The 19,522-nt window shown below is 42.6% G+C and overlaps 1 protein-coding gene across 2 annotated transcripts in view; it reads left to right on the top strand.

Moving 5' to 3' along the window:
- PLPPR3 (phospholipid phosphatase related 3) overlaps positions 1 to 19,522 on the top strand; it is a 479,615-nt gene that overhangs the window by 325,526 nt on the left and 134,567 nt on the right. For both annotated transcript variants that reach the window (XM_077254403.1, XM_077254393.1), the window contains 2 exons: positions 13,278 to 13,463; positions 13,546 to 13,675. In XM_077254403.1, coding sequence (XP_077110518.1) covers positions 13,383 to 13,463; positions 13,546 to 13,675 — 211 coding nt within the window. In that variant the 5' untranslated portion in view covers positions 13,278 to 13,382. The remainder of the gene's footprint in view (positions 1 to 13,277; positions 13,464 to 13,545; positions 13,676 to 19,522) is intronic.

The following is a 19,522-nucleotide window of genomic DNA, read 5'->3' as shown; positions in this document are numbered from 1 at the left end:
GAGTATTTCAGAAACTGCTGATCTACTGGGATTTTCACGCACAACCATCTCTAGGGTTTACAGAGAATGGTCCGAAAAAGAAAAAAAATCCAGTGAGCGGCAGTTCTGTGGGCGGAAATGCCTTGTTGATGCCAGAGGTCAGAGGAGAATGGGCAGACTGGTTCGAGCTGATAGAAAGGCAACAGTGACTCAAATCGCCACCCGTTACAACCAAGGTAGGCCTAAGAGCATCTCTGAACGCACAGTGCGTCGAACTTTGAGGCAGATGGGCTACAGCAGCAGAAGACCACACCGGGTACCACTCCTTTCAGCTAAGAACAGGAAACTGAGGCTACAATTTGTACAAGCTCATCGAAATTGGACAGTAGAAGATTGGAAAAACGTTGCTTGGTCTGATGAGTCTCGATTTCTGCTGCGACATTCGGATGGTAGGGTCAGAATTTTGCGTAAACAACATGAAAGCATGGATCCATCCTGCCTTGTATGGAGCATCTTTGGGATGTGCAGCCGACAAATCTGCGGCAACTGTGTGATGCCATCATGTCAATATGGACCAAAATCTCTGAGGAATGCTTCCAGCACCTTGTTGAATCTATGCCACGAAGAATTGAGGCAGTTCTGAAGGCAAAAGGGGTCCAACCCGTTACTAGCATGGTGTACCTAATAAAGTGGCCGGTGAGTGTACATTATTGAGCATCATGTGTGGCCATTATACAGTATGGAGAACTGTATGTGGCCATTATACAGTATGGAGCATCATGTGTGGTGGCCGTTATACAGTATTGAGCATCATGTGTGGCCATTATACAGTATTGAGCATCATGTGGGGCCATTATACAGTGTGGAGCACTGTGGCCATTTTTTTTGTTTATAATTATTGTATATAAAACAGTGTGATCAGCAGTGCTAAATGGCTGTGGTTGGGACGTGGATATGGGTGTGACTAGTTGTGAAATGGGTGTGGTCAGAGGCGTGGCCTAAAATTTGCCGCGGCACACTATGCGCGCCACAAACTTTATACCTCCTTCCCTTCTTCAAAAGTTGGGAGGTATGGTACCGCATTTGCCAGATCATGGCAAGTGCCGCAAATCCCATAGGGAATGAATGAGGCCGAACGCAGTGTTGCCGTAAGTGATCCGTTACACGGCAGATGCAGAAAAACTGCCCGATCTGCTGCAAAAGGCGACTTTCACATCAGCGTTTCTTGCCAAAGTCACTGCCGATAGCGTCAATAGTGTCATACTCACCAAAGGGGGAGGCAGCACTAAAAGTGCCTAGGGCAGCAGAAACTCTAAATACGGCCCTGCATACAACATATGACATACAATACATACAACATACAACAGTACATACAACATATGACATACAACAGTACATACAACATACAACAGTACATACAACATATGACATACAGTACATACAACATACAACAGTACATACAACATACTACAGTACATACAACATACAACGTACAACAGTACATACAACATACAACAGTACATACAACATACAACATACAGTACATACATATATATAGACATACAGTACATATACAGTGCAGACCAAATGTTTGGATACACCAAACACAACACATACAGTACATACAACATAGAGTGCATACTCACCAACACCTTGATCCCCAAAGCCCTTGCTCACCTGTACTTATTTTTTAAATAATAAACAAACAATATACTCCCTGATCCACAGAAATCCAATTAATACAAGTGTCCCACAACCATCTCCCGTGGAGAGCAGCCACATCAGCTGATGCGACCGCTCTCCAGGGGCTCCGACAATACAATGATGGAAGGTATCCTTCCACACTGTATCCCTCCGCCTCTGTGAGAAATAGTCCCTACTCTCACTTGTGGCACTGCTGTGTGGGAAAATCCCCACGCAGTTTTGCCATAAAGTGAGACCAATGAACTCAGGTAACCTCTTCAGTGATGCACTGCAGGAGCCATTGTCTCCTGTCAGTGTGTCATCGGAGGCCTATAGAGCGGTGACATCACCCGATGTCACTGTTCTATAGCGGAGATCATTGTGGGACATTCGTTATAAATTGGACTACGGCGGAAAGTGAGTATACGGTTGGTTTATTATTTTTAATTTATTGCAGGTGATCGAGTATGGTAAGTATGGTGAAATTAAGAATATTAAAATACTTTTTTCTGGCTGTCTTTTTTTTTAACTCTTTCACTACTATAGGATTAGTAATGGATAGGCGTTTTATTGACGCCTCTCCATTATTAATCGGGCTTAATGTCACCTTACATTAGCAAGGTGACATTAACCCCTTATTACCCCATATCCCACTGCTACAGGGGAGTGAGAAGAGAGGGGCTTAATATCTAGTAAAGGCTACGCAGACAGCTGCGGGCTGATATTCATAGCCTGGGAAGGGGCCATGGGTGTTACCCCCTTCCCACGCTACAAATATTGGCCCCCGGCCATTGGCTTTCCTCCTCTAGCGCAGAAAATTGTGCGGGAGCCCACGCCATTTTTTTTTCTGTTTTTTTTTTTAATTAAACACGTTCATTAATCAACATTGGCCTTGCTATTATATATCTGTGGATATATCTATGGATAAATCTATATATAGATGGATTTCTATAGATATAACTATGGATATATCTATCTATAGATATATTTATAGATAGATACAGTAGTTATATCTATAAAGACATGAATACATCTATCCATATAACTGTCTGGCTTCTTTCACACATCAGGTTTTTGCCGTCAGGCACAATCCTGCGAGTTTTGAAAAAACGGATCCGTTTTTTTTCCGCCGGATCCGTTTTTTTCTCATAGAGTTGTATTAGCACCGGATTGCGCCTGATGGCCACACGTTTCATCCGTTTTTTACCGGATCCGTCAAAAAAGCTGTTTCCAGCGGAAGGAGAAAACTTACAGAGGAACCGTTTTTCTGTCCGGCAAAAAAACACACAGCGACTAATCTGGCGAAAAACTTATGAAACTGAGATATGAAATGATGAATCCGGCCTCCGAATCCAGTTTTTCATGCATTTTCGCATTCAAAAAATTCACATTTTCCGTTCTCTCTCTCACTAAAAAAAAAGGGATTAGTTGCATCAGTTTTTCACTATTTGGAACGGATCCGTTTTTTCAAAAATTTGCTGTAAAAAGTAGCCTAACTATCCATATATCTATCTACATCTATCCCTAGATATATCTATCCATAGATATATCTATAGATAGATTCAGTACATAGATCTATCTATTCATACAGTATATCTCTAGATCTATCTATCTATCTAGATAAAAAAGAACACAGCAGTACATGTACATGAATCGCTTAATCCATCACTTGTCTTACCCTCAGGGCAGTTCTGTTAATGATGGTATTGATCAGAGTTTGGTGTTGATATCGTATGTGTCTTTTGATAATGCCGTGGAATGGGTGCGAAGGTTGGGAAAAGGATCTCTGATGGCAAAAACGGACATTGAGTCCACTTTTGCTTCTTGCTTCTGGTGCACCCTGAGAGTTTTAATTTACTCAGTTGTTTTGGGGACTGTCAGTATTATGTGGATTGTTGTTTACCGATGGGTTGTTCGATTTCGTGTTCCTATTTTGAAAAGTTTAGTTGTTTTGTTGAACGCGTAGTCAGGAAGGAATCTGACTTGGATTCAGTTTTGCACTATTTGGATGATTTTTTGTGTATTGGGCTGGCTGGGTCCGCTCTTTGTTCTTTGCTGCTTTGGACGGTTTAACAGGTAGCTTCTCATTTTGGTTTTCCATTGGCCCCAGAGAAGACGGAGGGTCCCTCAATGGTTTTGAAATTTCTAGGAATTGAATTGGATTCAGTTAAGATGGAATGCCGCTTGCCAGAGGACATGTTGTTAGACTTGAAGTCTTGTGTGCAGGAGGCTTTGTGGGCAAAAAAAATGCGCCTGTGCCAATTGCAATCTCTTTTGGGAAAGCTAAATTTTGCATGCAGAATTTTGCCCGTGGGACGAGATTTTTCACGTCGTTTAGCTCAGGCGATGGAAAACATTACATATCCGTTGCATTTTGTAAGATTGAATTCAGAGCACAAGGCAGACTTGTCTGTTTGGGCGGATTTTCTTCAATCTTATAATGGCAGGATGATATGACTGGATTGAGTTGTGTCTAATGTGGATCTCATTTTGTTCACGAATGCGCCTGTTTCGTGTGGTTTCTGGGCTTATTTTGGCAGGAAATGATGTGTGGGAGAGTGGCTGGAATCATGGAAAGCAGCAGGTCTGACAAGGAACTTGGCGCTGCTGGAAATGTTTCCTATTGTAGTAGCTTTAGAGGTTTGGGGTACTGAGCTGAGGAACAAGAAAGTGCATTTCTTTTGTGACAATCTGAGTGTCGTGCACTGTATTAATAACTTGTCGGCTGATTCTTTCCCGGTTTTGTCTCTGTTGCGCCATCTAATGCTCAGGTGTTTGGTCTTTAATGTTTGGTTTTGTGCTGAGCATGTACCGGGTGTTCAAAATTCAATAGCTGATGCATTGTGTCGCTTCCAGTATGATCGTTTTTGAGAACTTGCGCCAGATGCGGAGCATTTGGAGACCGATTGGCCCTGGCAGTTGTGGGAGATAGTGTCCGTTCAGTGTTGAATCTGGTGAGGCATTCAGTTAACCCTCATACATGGTCCCGGTATCTTTCTGCGTGGCATGTTTGGCGAGAGCTTGAGGAGTCGGTTGGTGAGCATGTGACGGAATCTGACCTTCCATATTTATTGTTGTTTATGATTGGCAAAGCATTTCAGGAGGGCTTGTCTTTTTCAGTAGTAGCAGGTAGGTTAGCAGGTTTGGCGTTTTTCTTTAAACTTCTGGGTTGGAGGAATTTTACTAAGAATTTTTTGGTTTGTCAGGAGATGAAAATGTTTCAGAGTAGTTCTCCAGTAAGGGATTGGAGGCGCCCAGTATTGTTTAAAATACTGGGTCAGCTGTTACGTTGCCTTGGTGTTGTGTGTAGTTCGGAATATGAATGCTGGCTGTTTGGGGCAGCCTTTGATTTGGCATTCTTTGGTGCGTTTAGGGTCAGTAAGCTGATGAGCAAGAATGTTAAATGTCATGGTGGGCTGTTATTACAGGATATAGTGTGCCCAGAGGAGGCTGTACAGTGCTATCTCAGGCGATCAAAGACTGATACAGCTGGTAGGGTTTTTTTGGTTGAATTGTGGGGAGTGGTCATTTTGTTTGAATGCCCGGTGAGATGGTTTTCTTTGTTCCTGAGGGTGAGTGGCCCTGCATCGGGTTTCTTTTTGGTACATCAGGATGGCTCTGCTTTATCGGTGTACCAGTTTATTACCATTTTTAGGTGGGGACTGGCTCATTGTGGTTTCAATGGTTTAGAGTTTGATTCTCATTCATTTTGGATTGGGGTGGCCACTGAGGCTGCTCGGTGGGGTTTGGGGGTTAAAGAGGTGAAAAAGATTCGTTGCTGGTAGTCTGCAAGGTATCGGTCTTACGTCCGGCCCCATATGTTATAGGTCCTTCCTTTCCCCCCAACCTATTTTTTCAAGTAGTTTGGTTGCATTAATAGCTGGTATAGGATTTTTTTGGTACATTCCATCTTTGTGTTTTATGTTTCAGAACCCCCTTGGTTGATCTGGGTGTTAGGCCACTCGTACGTGTACTGGGGTACTATTTGGGCCAATGCAAGACCAGCGGGGTGTCAATTGGGCATACCAAGGAGATGGCTTTGGTGCGCTGGATCGTTGTCAGGGGTTTGTTATGGAGCCGGGTACTGCCCGAATTTCATTTTCATACTACTTTCGATAGGCCCCAAGATATACTCGGTTTGCATGTGGGGGGGGGGGGAATGACTTGGGCTCCAGATCATCTAGGGACTTGATCCGTGACATCAAGTTTGACTGTCTGAGGCTTTTGGCATCCTACCCAGCTTTAGTTTTAGTGTGGTCGGACATCATTGTGCGGTTGGCATGGAAACATGCCAGATCGGTCAAGCAGATAAATAAAGCTCGGAGCAAAGTGAATAGGGAGGTTTCCCGTTTTATTGCTTTGCATGGGGGGGTTGTGGTGCACCATCGGGACGGGAATTTTTGCGGTCGAATGGGGTCCATTTAAATAAATTGGTTACAAAAAAGGAGTACAAGGAGCATATACTAAAGATGTCTACAAACATAATCTTTATTGATACAAACATTAAAAACGGACATCAGTAATACAGTAAATACATGTATTCCAATTTAATCACAAAAAGGGGAATACCACCCCTCTACCACCCTGGTACTGAAACATAACTACACAGAGGGAGAAAACAGAGACTCCATGTGCAGGATAATAGTAGCAAGGCAAGCCAAAGTGTCACTACTATGCCCGGTAATCCAAACGAATGCGCTGTACTAAGCTGACAATAATAAATAGTCCATACCGCGACAGCATATGTAAGGAGTGGGCTTACCAATGCAGGGGGGAGGTAGAGGAGAGGGGTCCCGCCGGTGAAGTTGCGATCGCCGGTTTGCCATTTAATTTCTCTGTCCTCCGATGTGATCGCACATTGGAGGACAGAGAAATGGGGTCCCCGATCGCCCCCGATAGCCCCCCAATACTCACCTATCTCCCCCGGTGCTCCTCGTGGCTCTCGATGGGCGCCGCCATCTTTTTCCGGGGAAAAAATGGCAGTGCGCCCGCCGCCAGGCACCCGGAAGATCTTTGGGGTCTTGGCTGCCGGGGGTAGCCGAGACCCCAAAGAACATGATCGGGGTCGGTTTTTACCGACCCCTGTTTTGCGATCGCCGGTAATTAACTGTTTACCGGCGACCGCAAAAAAAAAAAAAAGCGATGTCATTCTCTATCCTCTGATGTGATCGCACATCAGAGGACAGAGAAATAGAGGGATTTGGGGACCCTGTTATACTTACCGGTGTCCCTGGGTCCTCCTGCTTTTTCTGCTGGCCGCCGGCTTCTTGCTCCGGTAAGAAAATGGCGGGCGCATGCGTAGTGTGCCCGCCATGATCTGCCGGCCGGCAGAGGAAGATTCTTCCACTTGTTTTATTTTGGTCACTGTGAGATCCTATCACAGTGATCAAAATAAAAAAAAATAGTAAATAACCCCCCCTTTATCACCCCCTTAGTAAGGAAAAAATAATAAAATTAAAAAAATATATGAATTTCTATTTTCCAATTAGGGATAGGGTTAGGGTTAGGGGTAGGGTTAGGGGTAGGGTTAGGATATGTGCACACGTAGAATGGTTCTCTGCGGATTTTTCCGCAGCGGATTTGATAAATCCACAGGGCCAAAATGCTGCATTTTTCCTGCGGATTTATTGCGGATATACCGCGTTTTTTGTGTGGATTCCCCTGCGGTTTTACACCTGCGGTTTTCTATTATGGAGCAGGTGTAAAACCGCTGCAGAATCCGCAGAAAGAATTGACAAGCTGCGGAATGTAAACCGCTGCATTTCCGCTTGTTTTTTTCCGCAGCATGGGCACAGCGTTTTATGTTTCCCATAGGTTTACATTGTACTGTAAACTCATGGGAAACTGCTGCGGACCCGCAGCTGCGGAAACGCTGCGGATCCGCAGCAAAATCCGCAACGTGTGCACATAGCCTTAGGGTTAGGGCTAGGGATAGGGCTTGGGTTAGGGTTAGAGCTAGGATTAGGGTTAGAGCTAGGGTTAGGGCTAGGGTTAGGGTTGTGGCTAAAGTTAGGGTTAGGGTTGGGGCTAGGTTTAGGGCTAAAGTTAGGGTTAGGGCTAGGGTTGGGGCTAAAGTTAGGGTTAGAGTTGGGATTAGGGTTTGGATTAGGGTTGGCATTAGGGTTACATTTGGGATTAGGGTTAGGTTTGGGATTAGGGTTAAGGCTAGGGTTGGGATTAGGGATAGGTTTTGAGGTTAGGGTTGAGATTAGGATTAGGGGTGTGTTCGGTTTAGGGTTTTGATTAGGATTATGGTTAGCTTTGGGATTATGGATCGGGTTGGGATTAGGGTTAGGGGTGTGTTGGGGCTTGGGTTGGAGTTAGAATTGGGGGGTTTCCACTGTTTAGGTACATCAGGGGGTCTCTAAACGCCACAGCCAATTTTGCGCTCAAAAAGTCAAATGGTGCTCCCTCCCTTCTGAGCTCTGCCGTGCACCCAAACAGTGGTTTACCCCCACATATGGGGCATCAGTGTACTCGGGATAAATTGGACAACTTTTGGGGTCCAATTTCTCCTGTGACCCTTGTGAAAATAAAAACTTGGGGGCTAAAAAATTTTTTGGGTGGAAAAAATATTTTTTTTATATTTTCACGACTCTGCATTATAACCTTCTGTGAAGCACTTGGGCATTCAAAGTTCTCACAACACATCTAGATAAGTTCCTTGGGGGGTCTAGTTTCCAAAATGGGGTCACTTGTGTGGGGGTTTCTACTGTTTAGGTACATCAGGGGCTCTGCAAACGTAACATAATGCCCGCAGACCATTCTATCAAAGTCTGCATTCCAAAACAGCGCTCCTTCCCTTCCGAGCTCTGCCATGCGCCCAAACAGTGGTTTATCCCCCACATATGGGGTATGAGCCTACTCGTCATAAATTGCACAATAAATTTTGGGGTCCAATTTCTCCTGTTACCCTTGTGAAAGTAAAAATTTGGTGGTGAGAAGATCATTTTTGTGGAAAAAATATGATTTTTTTTTATTTTCATGGCTCTACATTATAAACTTTTGTGAAGCAGTTGGGGGTTCATTGTGCTCACCACATATCTAGATAAGCTCTTTGGGGGGTCTAGTTTCTAAAATGGGGTCAATTGTGGGGGGTTTCTACTGTTTAGGTACATCAGGAGCTCTGCAAATGCAACATGACACCCGCAGACCATCCCATCAAAGTCTGCATTCCAAGCGGCGCTCCTTCCCTTCCGAGCCCTGATGGGTACCCAAACAGTGCACCCCCCACATATGGGGTATCAGCGTACTCAGGACAAACTGGAGGTTTAAAGTGCTCACCACACATAAGTTCCTTAAGGGGTATAGTTTCCAAAATGGTGTCATTTGTGGAAGGTTTCCACTGTTTAGGCACATCAGGGGCTCTCCAAACGCGACATGGTGTCCGATCTCAATTCCAGCCAATTCTACATTGAAAAAGTAAAACGGCACTCCTTCTCTTCCAAGCTCTGCGGTGCGCCCAAACAGTGGTTTACCCCCACATATGGGGTATCGACGTACTCAGGAGAAATTGCACAACAACTTTTGTGGTCTAATTTCTCCTGTTACCCTTGTGAAAATAAGAATTTGTGGGTGAAAAGATCATTTTTGTATAAACGAATGCTATTTTTTATTTTTTTATTTTCACGGCTCTACTTTATAAACTTCTGTGAAGCACTTGGGGGTTTAAAGTGCTCACCACACATCTAGTTAAGTTCCTTAAGGGGTCTAGTTTCCAAAATGGTGTCACTTGTGGAGCGTTTCCACTGTTTAGGCACATCAGGGGCTCTCTAAACATGACATGGCATCCGATCTCAATTCCAGCCAATTCTGCATTGAAAAAGTCAAACGGCGCTCCTTCTCTTCCAAGCTCTGCGGTGCGCCCAAACAGTGGTTTATCCCCACATATGGGGTATCGGCATATTCAGGAGAAATTGCACAACAAAATGTATGGATAAATGTCTGTTTTTACACTTGTGAAAATAAAAAAATATGGTTCTGAATTAAAATGTTTGCAAAAAAAGTTAAATGTTCATTTTTTCCTTCCACATTGTTTCAGTTCCTGTGAAGCACGTAAAGGGTTAATAAACTTCTTGAATCTGGTTTTGAGCACCTTGAGGGGTGCAGTTTTTAGAATAGTGTCACACTTGGTTATTTTCTAAAATATAGACCCCTCAAAATGACTTCAAATGTGATGTGGTCCCTAAAAAAAATGGTGTTGTTAAAATGAGAAATTGCTGGTCAACTTTTAACCCTTATAACTCCCTAACAAAAAAAAAAATTGGTTTCCAAAATTGTGCTGATGTAAATTAGACATGTGGGAAATGTTATTTATTAACTATTTTGTGTGACATATCTCTCTGATTTAAGGGCATAAAAATACAAAGTTTGAAAATTGCAAAATGTTAAAAATTTTCGCCATATTTCCATTTTTTTCATAAATAATCGCAAGTAATAGCGAAGAAATGTTACTACTAATATGAAGTACAGTATGTCACGAAAAAACAATCTCAGAATCAGTGGGATCCGTTAAAGCATTCCAGAGTTATAACCTCATAAAGTGACAGTGGTCAGAATTGTAAAAATTGGCCTGGTCATTAAGTACCAAATTGGCTCTGTCACTAAGGGGTTAAGAAATGGGGCTGCTGTGGCCTTTATATCCAATGTCATGCAGTGTGGTGTTTTATTTACAGTTAATTGGGAGAAAGGGGATTCAGATGGTTATGTATAGATGGACAGTTAGTCATACATTCCTAAGTCATGACTCCACCATAAGGCTGGAGTCACACTACCGTACAATACGGCTGAGTGCTATACAATAAAACATCGCATAGCACTCGGCCCAGTGTTACTTTATGGGGCAGCTCACATCTGCAATTATTTTCTCATGCCAAATTGGCATGCAAGAACAATCGCATGCTGTGATTGGCACCGAGGCTCGGCCCGACCTCAAGCTGAAGCGCACTTGCGTTATGCAACAGGACAATGATCCAAAACACACCAGCAAGTCCACCTCTGAAAGGCTTAAGAAAAACAAAATTAAGGCTTTGGAGTGGCCTAGTCAAAATCTTGACTTTAATCCAATTAAGATGCTGTGGCATGACCTTAAAAAGGCGGTTCATGCTTAAGAACCCTCCAATGTGGCTAAATTACAGCAATTTTGCAAAGATGAGTGAGCCAATATTCCTCCAGAGCATTATAAAATACTAATTTCCAGTTATCACAAACACTTGATTGCAGTTGTTGTTGCTGCTACGGGTGGCCCAACCAGTTATTAGGTTTAGGGTGCAATCACTTTTTCACACAGGGCGCTATAGGTTTGGATTTCTTTTTCCCTTAATAATAAAGACCTTCATTTAAAAACTGCATTTTGTGTTTACTTGTGTTATCTTTGTCTAATATTTAAATTTGGTGATCTGAAACATTTATGTGTGACAAAGATGCAAAAGAATTGGAAATCAGAAAGGGGGCAAACACTTTTTCACACAACTTTATGTGTAATGTCCAAAGCTATAAACCCAGCTCGAACAACTGACACCATTCTAGAAAACATTTGACAAATTGGGCTCAAGTGATAGCGACAGTAGGCTGATGGCCAATGCTGTGTGAGGTGATTGACAATTGTGGGACTTTTGAAGATATCCTAATTTTGGTCACTATGTATACTAATCTTTTCCTCCTACCAGCACAGTAATGACACGGCTCTTGTGTCAGACTGTGATCAATACTATAAGGGAATTGTTCACCTGTAATCGTAAAATAATCCCATCTTAATGTGCAACAGTTCACAATTCGCAAACTAAGTAGATTAGTTGGATTTCTGCCAAATGGGATCTTAAGCTCATGTTTAAGAAAATTGGCAAAGAAATGTACTCAAGAGATATGCCTCAAAATCATGCTCCCAGCCCCTTATTAAATAAAATGATTTAACAAACTTTAATATTAATGTTACATAATTACATAGTTACATAGTTACATAGTTATTAGGGTTGTAGGGAGACTTTAAGTCCATTTAGTTCAACCCATAGCCTAACTTAACATGCCCTAACATGTTACACAACAATTAGCATGTATTTCATGTTTCACAAATTTCAACAATGCCATACTGTAATAAACATAGACATAAAAAACAATAATAGTATGTAATTCCAATATACCTTTTGTTGTCATTCAGTAAGGAATAAATAAATAAATCTGTGGATTACGGGCCTGGTTAATCAAAGCTTTCATGCCAGATTCTAGTGCAAATGCTTTGAAAAGTCACAAAATTTAGGCGCAACTCAGAGTTGTGCCTATATTTTGCGCCTTTTAGTATCTTCACACCAGTTCCTCCCAGCTCAGCTGAAATGGGCGGAGCTGGAGCAGGACAGGGGCATGTCTAACTCATGCTGAGCTGTGATTTACCCAACACCAGAAATCTCACTTCAGTACTTGAATGAAGTGAGATTTCTGATTTAGCGCACAGAGGAGCAGGCCAGTAATGTAGTAGATGCCATTGCAGTCCTATATCACCAATAACTCTCTGACTAAGGATAATTGGATAATTTAACAGATGTTGATGAGCATGCCCCTGGTTATATCCATCAGAGAATAAATATTACAGTACTTGAATAACGTTCCAAAAAACTTTAGGAGGTTTCATAACAGAATGTTTAAAATAATGTTTCCATCAGAAATTTATATAATAATTAATAATTGCGTTTTGTCAATCTTTACTATCTATGCCATCAAAACAACTGAATGAGTTTAATAAAGCAGTCAAGCATATAACCTGCTTTGTGATGGTAGCGTGCAAAACTATATGCTAATAGAGAGGAGCAATGGAGGTTACTGACCATGCCAACCTTATTGTATACAAACCTCATTCACCCGACTCTGACATAGAAAGTTAACATTTTTTTCTGAAAGCAAACTAATTTCTGAAGTCTGTATAATGGCTAAACCTTTGGGAGATCAAAAAAGCTATTCTGAGGGAAAACTGTGGTATTTCTAAACCTCCAGAACACCAAAAATAATTGAATAAATATTTGGAAATATGATTATCCATAAGATAAGGCCAACTGCATATGAACGTATGAAAAATCATCCAAGTTTTATCCAGAAAAATTTGACGATTTCATCTGATTTTCATCCACGTACCATCTGTGTATCCTTTTGTAATGTCTGTGTGACAGTGTGACATCTGTGTGAAATCCGTTTTCATACATCAACTTTAAAAAATGTACATGATCAAATACAGTTTCCAAGGTAAATAATGGCAAAGGATCCGTAAAAATTGGATGCCACTCAGATATTTTGTTTTTACAAACCCATAGACTTGAATGTGTGAGTCTCATCAGAGAATCGGACATAGTGCATGCTACAATTCTTTTCTCACGGGCAGGCAGACCAACAGAAAAATCGTTGATATGAACAGCACTTTTGAATAAATAACGTAGGTCAGTGTGCTGTTCGTGTGCCTTCCAGATGAAACATTGGAAGGCACACATCCAATTTATATGCTCGTTTACATGAGTTCTAAAGCTGAACAAGCTGTAACTTGCATTTTTTTTATGGCTGAACCAACTTTTTGCAATAAGATTGTCCTTGATTCCTATTGTACCTAATTATTCCAATTTCACTTTTTTCTTTAGCTTCCAATTGTGGCCTCCTCCATTGTTTCTTTGTATTTTCTGGAGCTGACAGACATATTCCGGCCAGCTCAGGGTGGATTTCAGTGTCATGATCGGTCACTTTCCATGCCCTATATTGAAACCAATGAAGAGCTGATTCCTCTTCTCATGTTGCTAAGTCTTGCATTTGCAGCCCCTGCAGCCTCTGTAAGTAAATTATATATGATTGAATATAAAAGATTTAATAAATTAAAAAAGTAGTAACATTCAGTGCTTTGATTTGTATCAGATCATGGTTGGAGAGGGAGTCCTATATTGTATACAGTCCAAATTGAAAGGTCATGGAAGCTCTGAAGGAAGCATTAATGCAGGTGGTTGCAACTTCAACTCCTTCCTACGTAGGACAGTGCGCTTTGTAGGTAAGTAGGACTTAATGGGAACTTGTAAGCAAATTAAACATTATTTACCTGCAGCTACAGTGGTCGTCTACAGGTAAATACCATATTTCACATACGGTATGTGGCTGTCTAATTGGAAGTGTGGCTACAGGGAAAAAATGAAGTTACAGGGCAGGATGTCAGTCAATGAGCTGGCTGTGTGATTACAGCACTGTTCACTCCTCGGCACCGCCCTGATGACTGGACATGCATGAAGAATATAACTTTTTTTTTTTTCCCTGCAGCCACACTACCAATAGAAATTATGGTCAATACTGTATAAAATGGTATTTACCTGCTGATTTCCGCTAAGAATGCAGGTAAATAGCATTGACTCTTTAATAATTGGTTCCAAAATGGAGCATTTGATTCAAAAAATTAAGGTGTGAATGTGTAAGAGGGTAAGCAGTGCTAAAGAAGACATTGTGACAAATGAGTTAAATTTGATACAAAGTGTTTTGCATATGTTATTTATATATAAAAGTTTATTTTATTCTTATGAATGGTTTGTGTTCGGTTTCCTGGAGGTTTAACATCAAGGTCATCCCCAAGTAGTGGTGAGGGCTGTTAAATAAGGGAACCAATGGAAGTCTGAAGGGATATACAGTGGGGAAAAAAGTATTTAGTCAGCCACCAATTGTGCAAGTTTTCCCACTTAAAAAGATGAGAGAGGCCTGTAATTGACATCATAGGTAGACCACAACTATGAGAGTCAAAATAAGAAAACAAATCCAGAAAATCACCTTGTCAGATTTGGCAAGATTTATTTAGCAAATTATGGTGGAAAATAAGTATTTGGTCACCTAAAAAAATGCAAGATTTCTGGCTCTCACAGACCTGTATATTCTTCTTTAAGAGGCTCCTCTGTCCTCCACTCATTACCTGTAGTAATGACACCTGTTTAAACTTGTTACTAGTATAAAAGACACCTGTCCACAACCTCAAACAGTCACACTCCAAACTCCACTATGGTGAAGACCAAGGAGTTGTTGAAGGACACCAGAAATAAAATTGTAGGCCTGCACCAGGCTGGGAAGACTAAATCTGCAATAGGCCAGCAGCTTGGTGTGGTGAAATCAACTGTGGGAGCAATAATAAGAAAATGGAAGACATACAAGACCACTGATAATCGCGCTCGAACAGGGGCTCCAGGCAAGATCTCACCCCGTGGGGTAAAAATGATCACAAGAATGGTAAGCAAAATTCCCTGACCCATGCGGGGGGACCTAGTGAATTACCTGCATGGCTGGGACCACCATAACAAAGGCTACCATCAGTAACACACTATGCCGCCAGGGACTCAGATCCTGCAGTGCCAGACGTGTCCCCCTGCTTAAGCCAGTACATGTCTGGGCCCATCTGAAGTTTCCTAGAGAGCATTTGGATTATCCAGAAGAGTATTGTGAGAATGTCATATTGTCTGGTGAAACCAAAGTAGAACTGTTTGGTAGAAACAAGACTTGTCGTGTTTGGAGGAGACAGAATGCTGAATTGAATCCAATTAACACCATACCTACTGTGAAGCATGGGGATGGCAATATCATGCATTGGGGCTGTTTCTCTGCAAAGGGACCAGGACAACTGATCCGTGTACATGAAAGAATGAATGGGTATGAAAAACCAAAACAAGAAAACAAGGACCCCTAAAATATAACTTTTAATAGAACTAGTATAAAAACTTTATTTAACATAATAATCAAAATTTTAAGGAGGTAAAAAGGTATTCAATGTACCTAAATGTGAATTAGGGTGTCTACCTCCACTGTTAGGCAGGTGGCAGGATAGGTACAGCATTTTTAGGGTGTATTAGTCTTTTCCTTATTATAGGTATTTTCTAGGGTACTTAAGGGTCAGCCACCGAGGAGTGGGGGCGCCGACCGAGAAAAAGTAGGGTGCCAACCTCCACTGTTAGGCAGTCCGCATTGTAGTATGACCTAGGGTTGTTTAGGTACATTGAATACCTTTTTACCTCCTTAAAATTTTGATTATTATGTTAAATAAAGTTTTTATACTAGTTCTATTAAAAGTTATATTTTAGGGGTCCTTGTTTTCTTGTTTTGGTTTTTCATAGTTTTCTAGGACCTCGGCCTATCGTAGATTTGTTCTTTTTTAAAGAATGAATGGGGCCATGTATCGTGAGATTTTGAGTGCAAAGCTCCTTCCATTAGCAAGGGCATTGAAGATGAAACGTGGTCTTTCAGCATGATAATGATCCCAAGAACACATCCAGGGCAACAAAGGAGTGGCTTCGTAAGAAGCATATGAAGGTCCTGGAGTGGCCTAGCCAGTCTCCAGAATAGAAAACCTTTGGGGGGAGTTGAAAGTCTGTGTTGCCTAGTGCCAGGCCCAAAACATCACTGCTCTAGAGGAAATCTGCATGGAGGAATGGACCAACATACTACCAACAGTGTGAGCCAACCTTTTGAAGACTTACAGAAAATGTTTGACCTCTGTCATTGCCAACAAAGGATATATAACAGAATTTTGAGATGAACTTTTGTTAATGACCAAATACTTATTTTTCACCATAATTTGCAAAATAAATCTTGCCAAATCAGACAAGGTGATTTTCTGGATTTGTTTTCTCATTTTGACTCTCATTATTGTGGTTTACCTATGATGTCAATTACAGGCCTCTCACATCTTTTTAAGTGGGGAACTTGCACAATTGGCTGACTATAAATACTTTTTTCCCCTACTTTAGTGAGTACACACTGGGTAAGATACAGTTAAATTCTACTACCACAAAGATACGGAGCAAAAACGTCCACTTCAACATAATTGTGTAAAAGTATTCAAAAATGTTTATTAGTATAATCACCTTAATACATCAATATACAAATTACAGGATACAATATACAAAATGTACGTGCTGTCAGCACAAACATATAGCAGGAGACACTAAAAGGAGAACATGACAGTAGCCAAGTTAGAGGGGGAGTACTAAAGTGCACCCTTCTGGTTGCAGCATTAATCCTTAGTGTAGCGTTCTACATATGGCCATGTACACATGTATCATTGTGTCTAATAGTGCCCATACCACGGCCACCTCATATATGCAGTCACACAAATATATACGATTGCTGCTTACCCATTAGTGGTCAGGGCTGGTACCCCCACCTCGCTTGGCCTCCCTGGACGTGCGTTTGGCGTAGCTTTTTCAACAGGGTATCATTCAACAATGTTTCAGAAAAGCCCCCATACTGGGAGAGGTTATAGCGAACAAAAAGGGAACATACTTCTTGAATAGGAGAGTCTCAGATAGTGTTAGTGCAAGGTTCAAGTTCACGTACAAACTGCAATGGGTGCTAAGAGTACCAAGTTTACAAACAGCAGGAGGGCACACTGGGAGTCTAGCGCAGATCCCTGGATGGTCCAGACCATTGGCACGGAGTAGGCATTAGAGTTCATATCTCATGCACTCCTAAGAGGAAGAGGCCAGTCTGGGAAGAGCAAGAAGGAACGGTGGCGGGCCTCGAGAAAGCTGAGTTGCCGGACAGGGAGTCCTTAGTGTTATGACCCCAATGGCAGAGGGTCTCAGAAATAATTACTAAGTCTGCAAACACAAAAAACCAGCTCATAGGGCAGTGGTAACTGAGCTGACCATATATCTAATCCTAGCACCACAAATAGCAGCAGCCGGGGAACGTGCCTACGTTGGTTCTAGACGTCTCGCGCCAGCCGGAGAACTAACTAACCCTAGAAGGGAAAAGAAAGACCTTTCTTGCCTCCAGAGAAAAGACCCCAAAAGTTGGATACAAGCCCCCAACAAATAATAACGGTGAGGTAAGAGGAAAAGACAAACGTAAGAATGAGCTAGGTATTAGCAAAGAGAGGCCCACTAGCTAATAGCAGAATATAGTAAGATGACTTAGATGGTCAGCAAAAACCCTATCAAAATATCCACGCTGGATATTCAAGAACCCCCGAACCGTCTAATGGCCCGGGGGGAGAACACCAGCCCCCTAGAGCTTCCAGCAAGGTCAGGAATCACATTTAGTACAAGCTGGACAAAAAATGAGAGCAAGCAAATAACCAAAAAACAAAGAAGCCGGACTTAGCTTAATTTTGCACTAACCAGGACCAGCAGACAGGAGCAAACAGAAAGGATCTGATTACAACGATGCCAGGCACTGGACTAAGGATCCAGGAAGTTTATATAGCAACACCCCTGGACTAACGACCCAGGTGGGTGCCAAACTGAGGAAAGACAATCCCAGAGTCATATCACTAGTAACCACAAGAGGGAGCCAAAAAGTCTAATTCACAACAGTACCCCCCCCTTAAGGAGGGGTCACCGAACCCTCACCAAGACCACCAGGGCGATCAGGATGAGCAGCGTGAAAGGCACGAACTAAATCGGCCGCATGCACATCAGAGGCAACCACCCAGGAATTATCCTCCTGACCATAGCCCTTCCACTTGACCAGATACTGAAGCCTCCGTCTGGAGAGACGAGAATCCAAGATCTTCTCCACCACGTACTCCAACTCGCCCTCAACCAACACCGGAGCAGGAGGCTCAACAGAAGGAACCACAGGTACAACGTACCGCCGCAACAAAGACCTATGGAACACGTTGTGAATGGCAAACGACACCGGAAGATCCAAGCGAAAGGACACAGGATTAAGGATTTCCAATATCTTGTAAGGACCGATGAAGCGAGGCTTAAATTTAGGAGAGGAGACCTTCATAGGAACAAATCGAGAAGACAGCCATACCAAATCCCCAACACGAAGTCGGGGACCCACACCGCGGCGGCGGTTGGCAAAACGCTGAGCCTTCTCCTGTGACAACTTTAAGTTGTCCACCACATGATTCCAGATCTGCTGCAACCTATCCACCACAGAATCTACCCCAGGACAGTCAGAAGGCTCCACATGTCCCGAGGAAAAACGAGGGTGGAAACCAGAGTTGCAGAAAAATGGCGAAACCAAAGTAGCGGAACTAGCCCGATTATTAAGGGCAAACTCAGCCAACGGCAAGAAGGTCACCCAATCATCCTGATCTGCCGAAACAAAACACCTCAAATAAGCCTCCAGAGTCTGATTAGTTCGCTCCGTTTGTCCATTAGTCTGAGGATGAAAGGCAGACGAAAACGACAAATCAATGCCCATCCTAGCACAAAAGGATCGCCAGAACCTGGAAACAAACTGGGATCCTCTGTCAGACACGATATTCACAGGAATGCCGTGTAAACAAACCACATTCTGAAAGAACACAGGAACCAGATCGGAAGAGGAAGGCAGCTTAGGCAAAGGCACCAAATGGACCATTTTAGAAAAGCGATCACATACCACCCAGATGACAGACATGCCCTGAGACACCGGGAGATCTGAAATGAAATCCATGGAAATGTGTGTCCAAGGCCTCTTCGGGACAGACAAGGGCAAGAGCAACCCGCTGGCACGAGAACAGCAAGGCTTAGCTCGAGCACAAGTCCCACAGGACTGCACAAATGACCGCACATCCCGTGACAAGGAAGGCCACCAAAAGGACCTAGCCACCAGATCTCTGGTGCCAAAAATTCCCGGATGCCCTGCCAACACTGAGGAATGAACCTCGGAAATGACTCTGCTGGTCCACTTATCAGGAACAAACAGTCTGTCAGGTGGACAAGAGTCAGGTCTACCAGCCTGAAATCTCTGCAACACACGTCGCAAATCAGGAGAAATGGCTGACAAGATAACTCCCTCTTTAAGAATACCAACTGGTTCTGCGACTCCAGGAGAGTCAGGCACAAAGCTCCTTGAAAGAGCATCAGCCTTCACATTCTTTGAACCTGGTAAATACGAGACCACAAAGTCAAAACGGGAGAAAAACAATGAC

Source organism: Ranitomeya variabilis, chromosome 1 (genome assembly GCF_051348905.1).
Source record: "Ranitomeya variabilis isolate aRanVar5 chromosome 1, aRanVar5.hap1, whole genome shotgun sequence".
Taxonomy (NCBI): Eukaryota; Metazoa; Chordata; class Amphibia; order Anura; family Dendrobatidae; genus Ranitomeya; species Ranitomeya variabilis.
The sequence above is the reverse complement of the archived record's forward strand: the minus strand, read 5'-3'. Positions and strand labels throughout refer to the sequence as shown.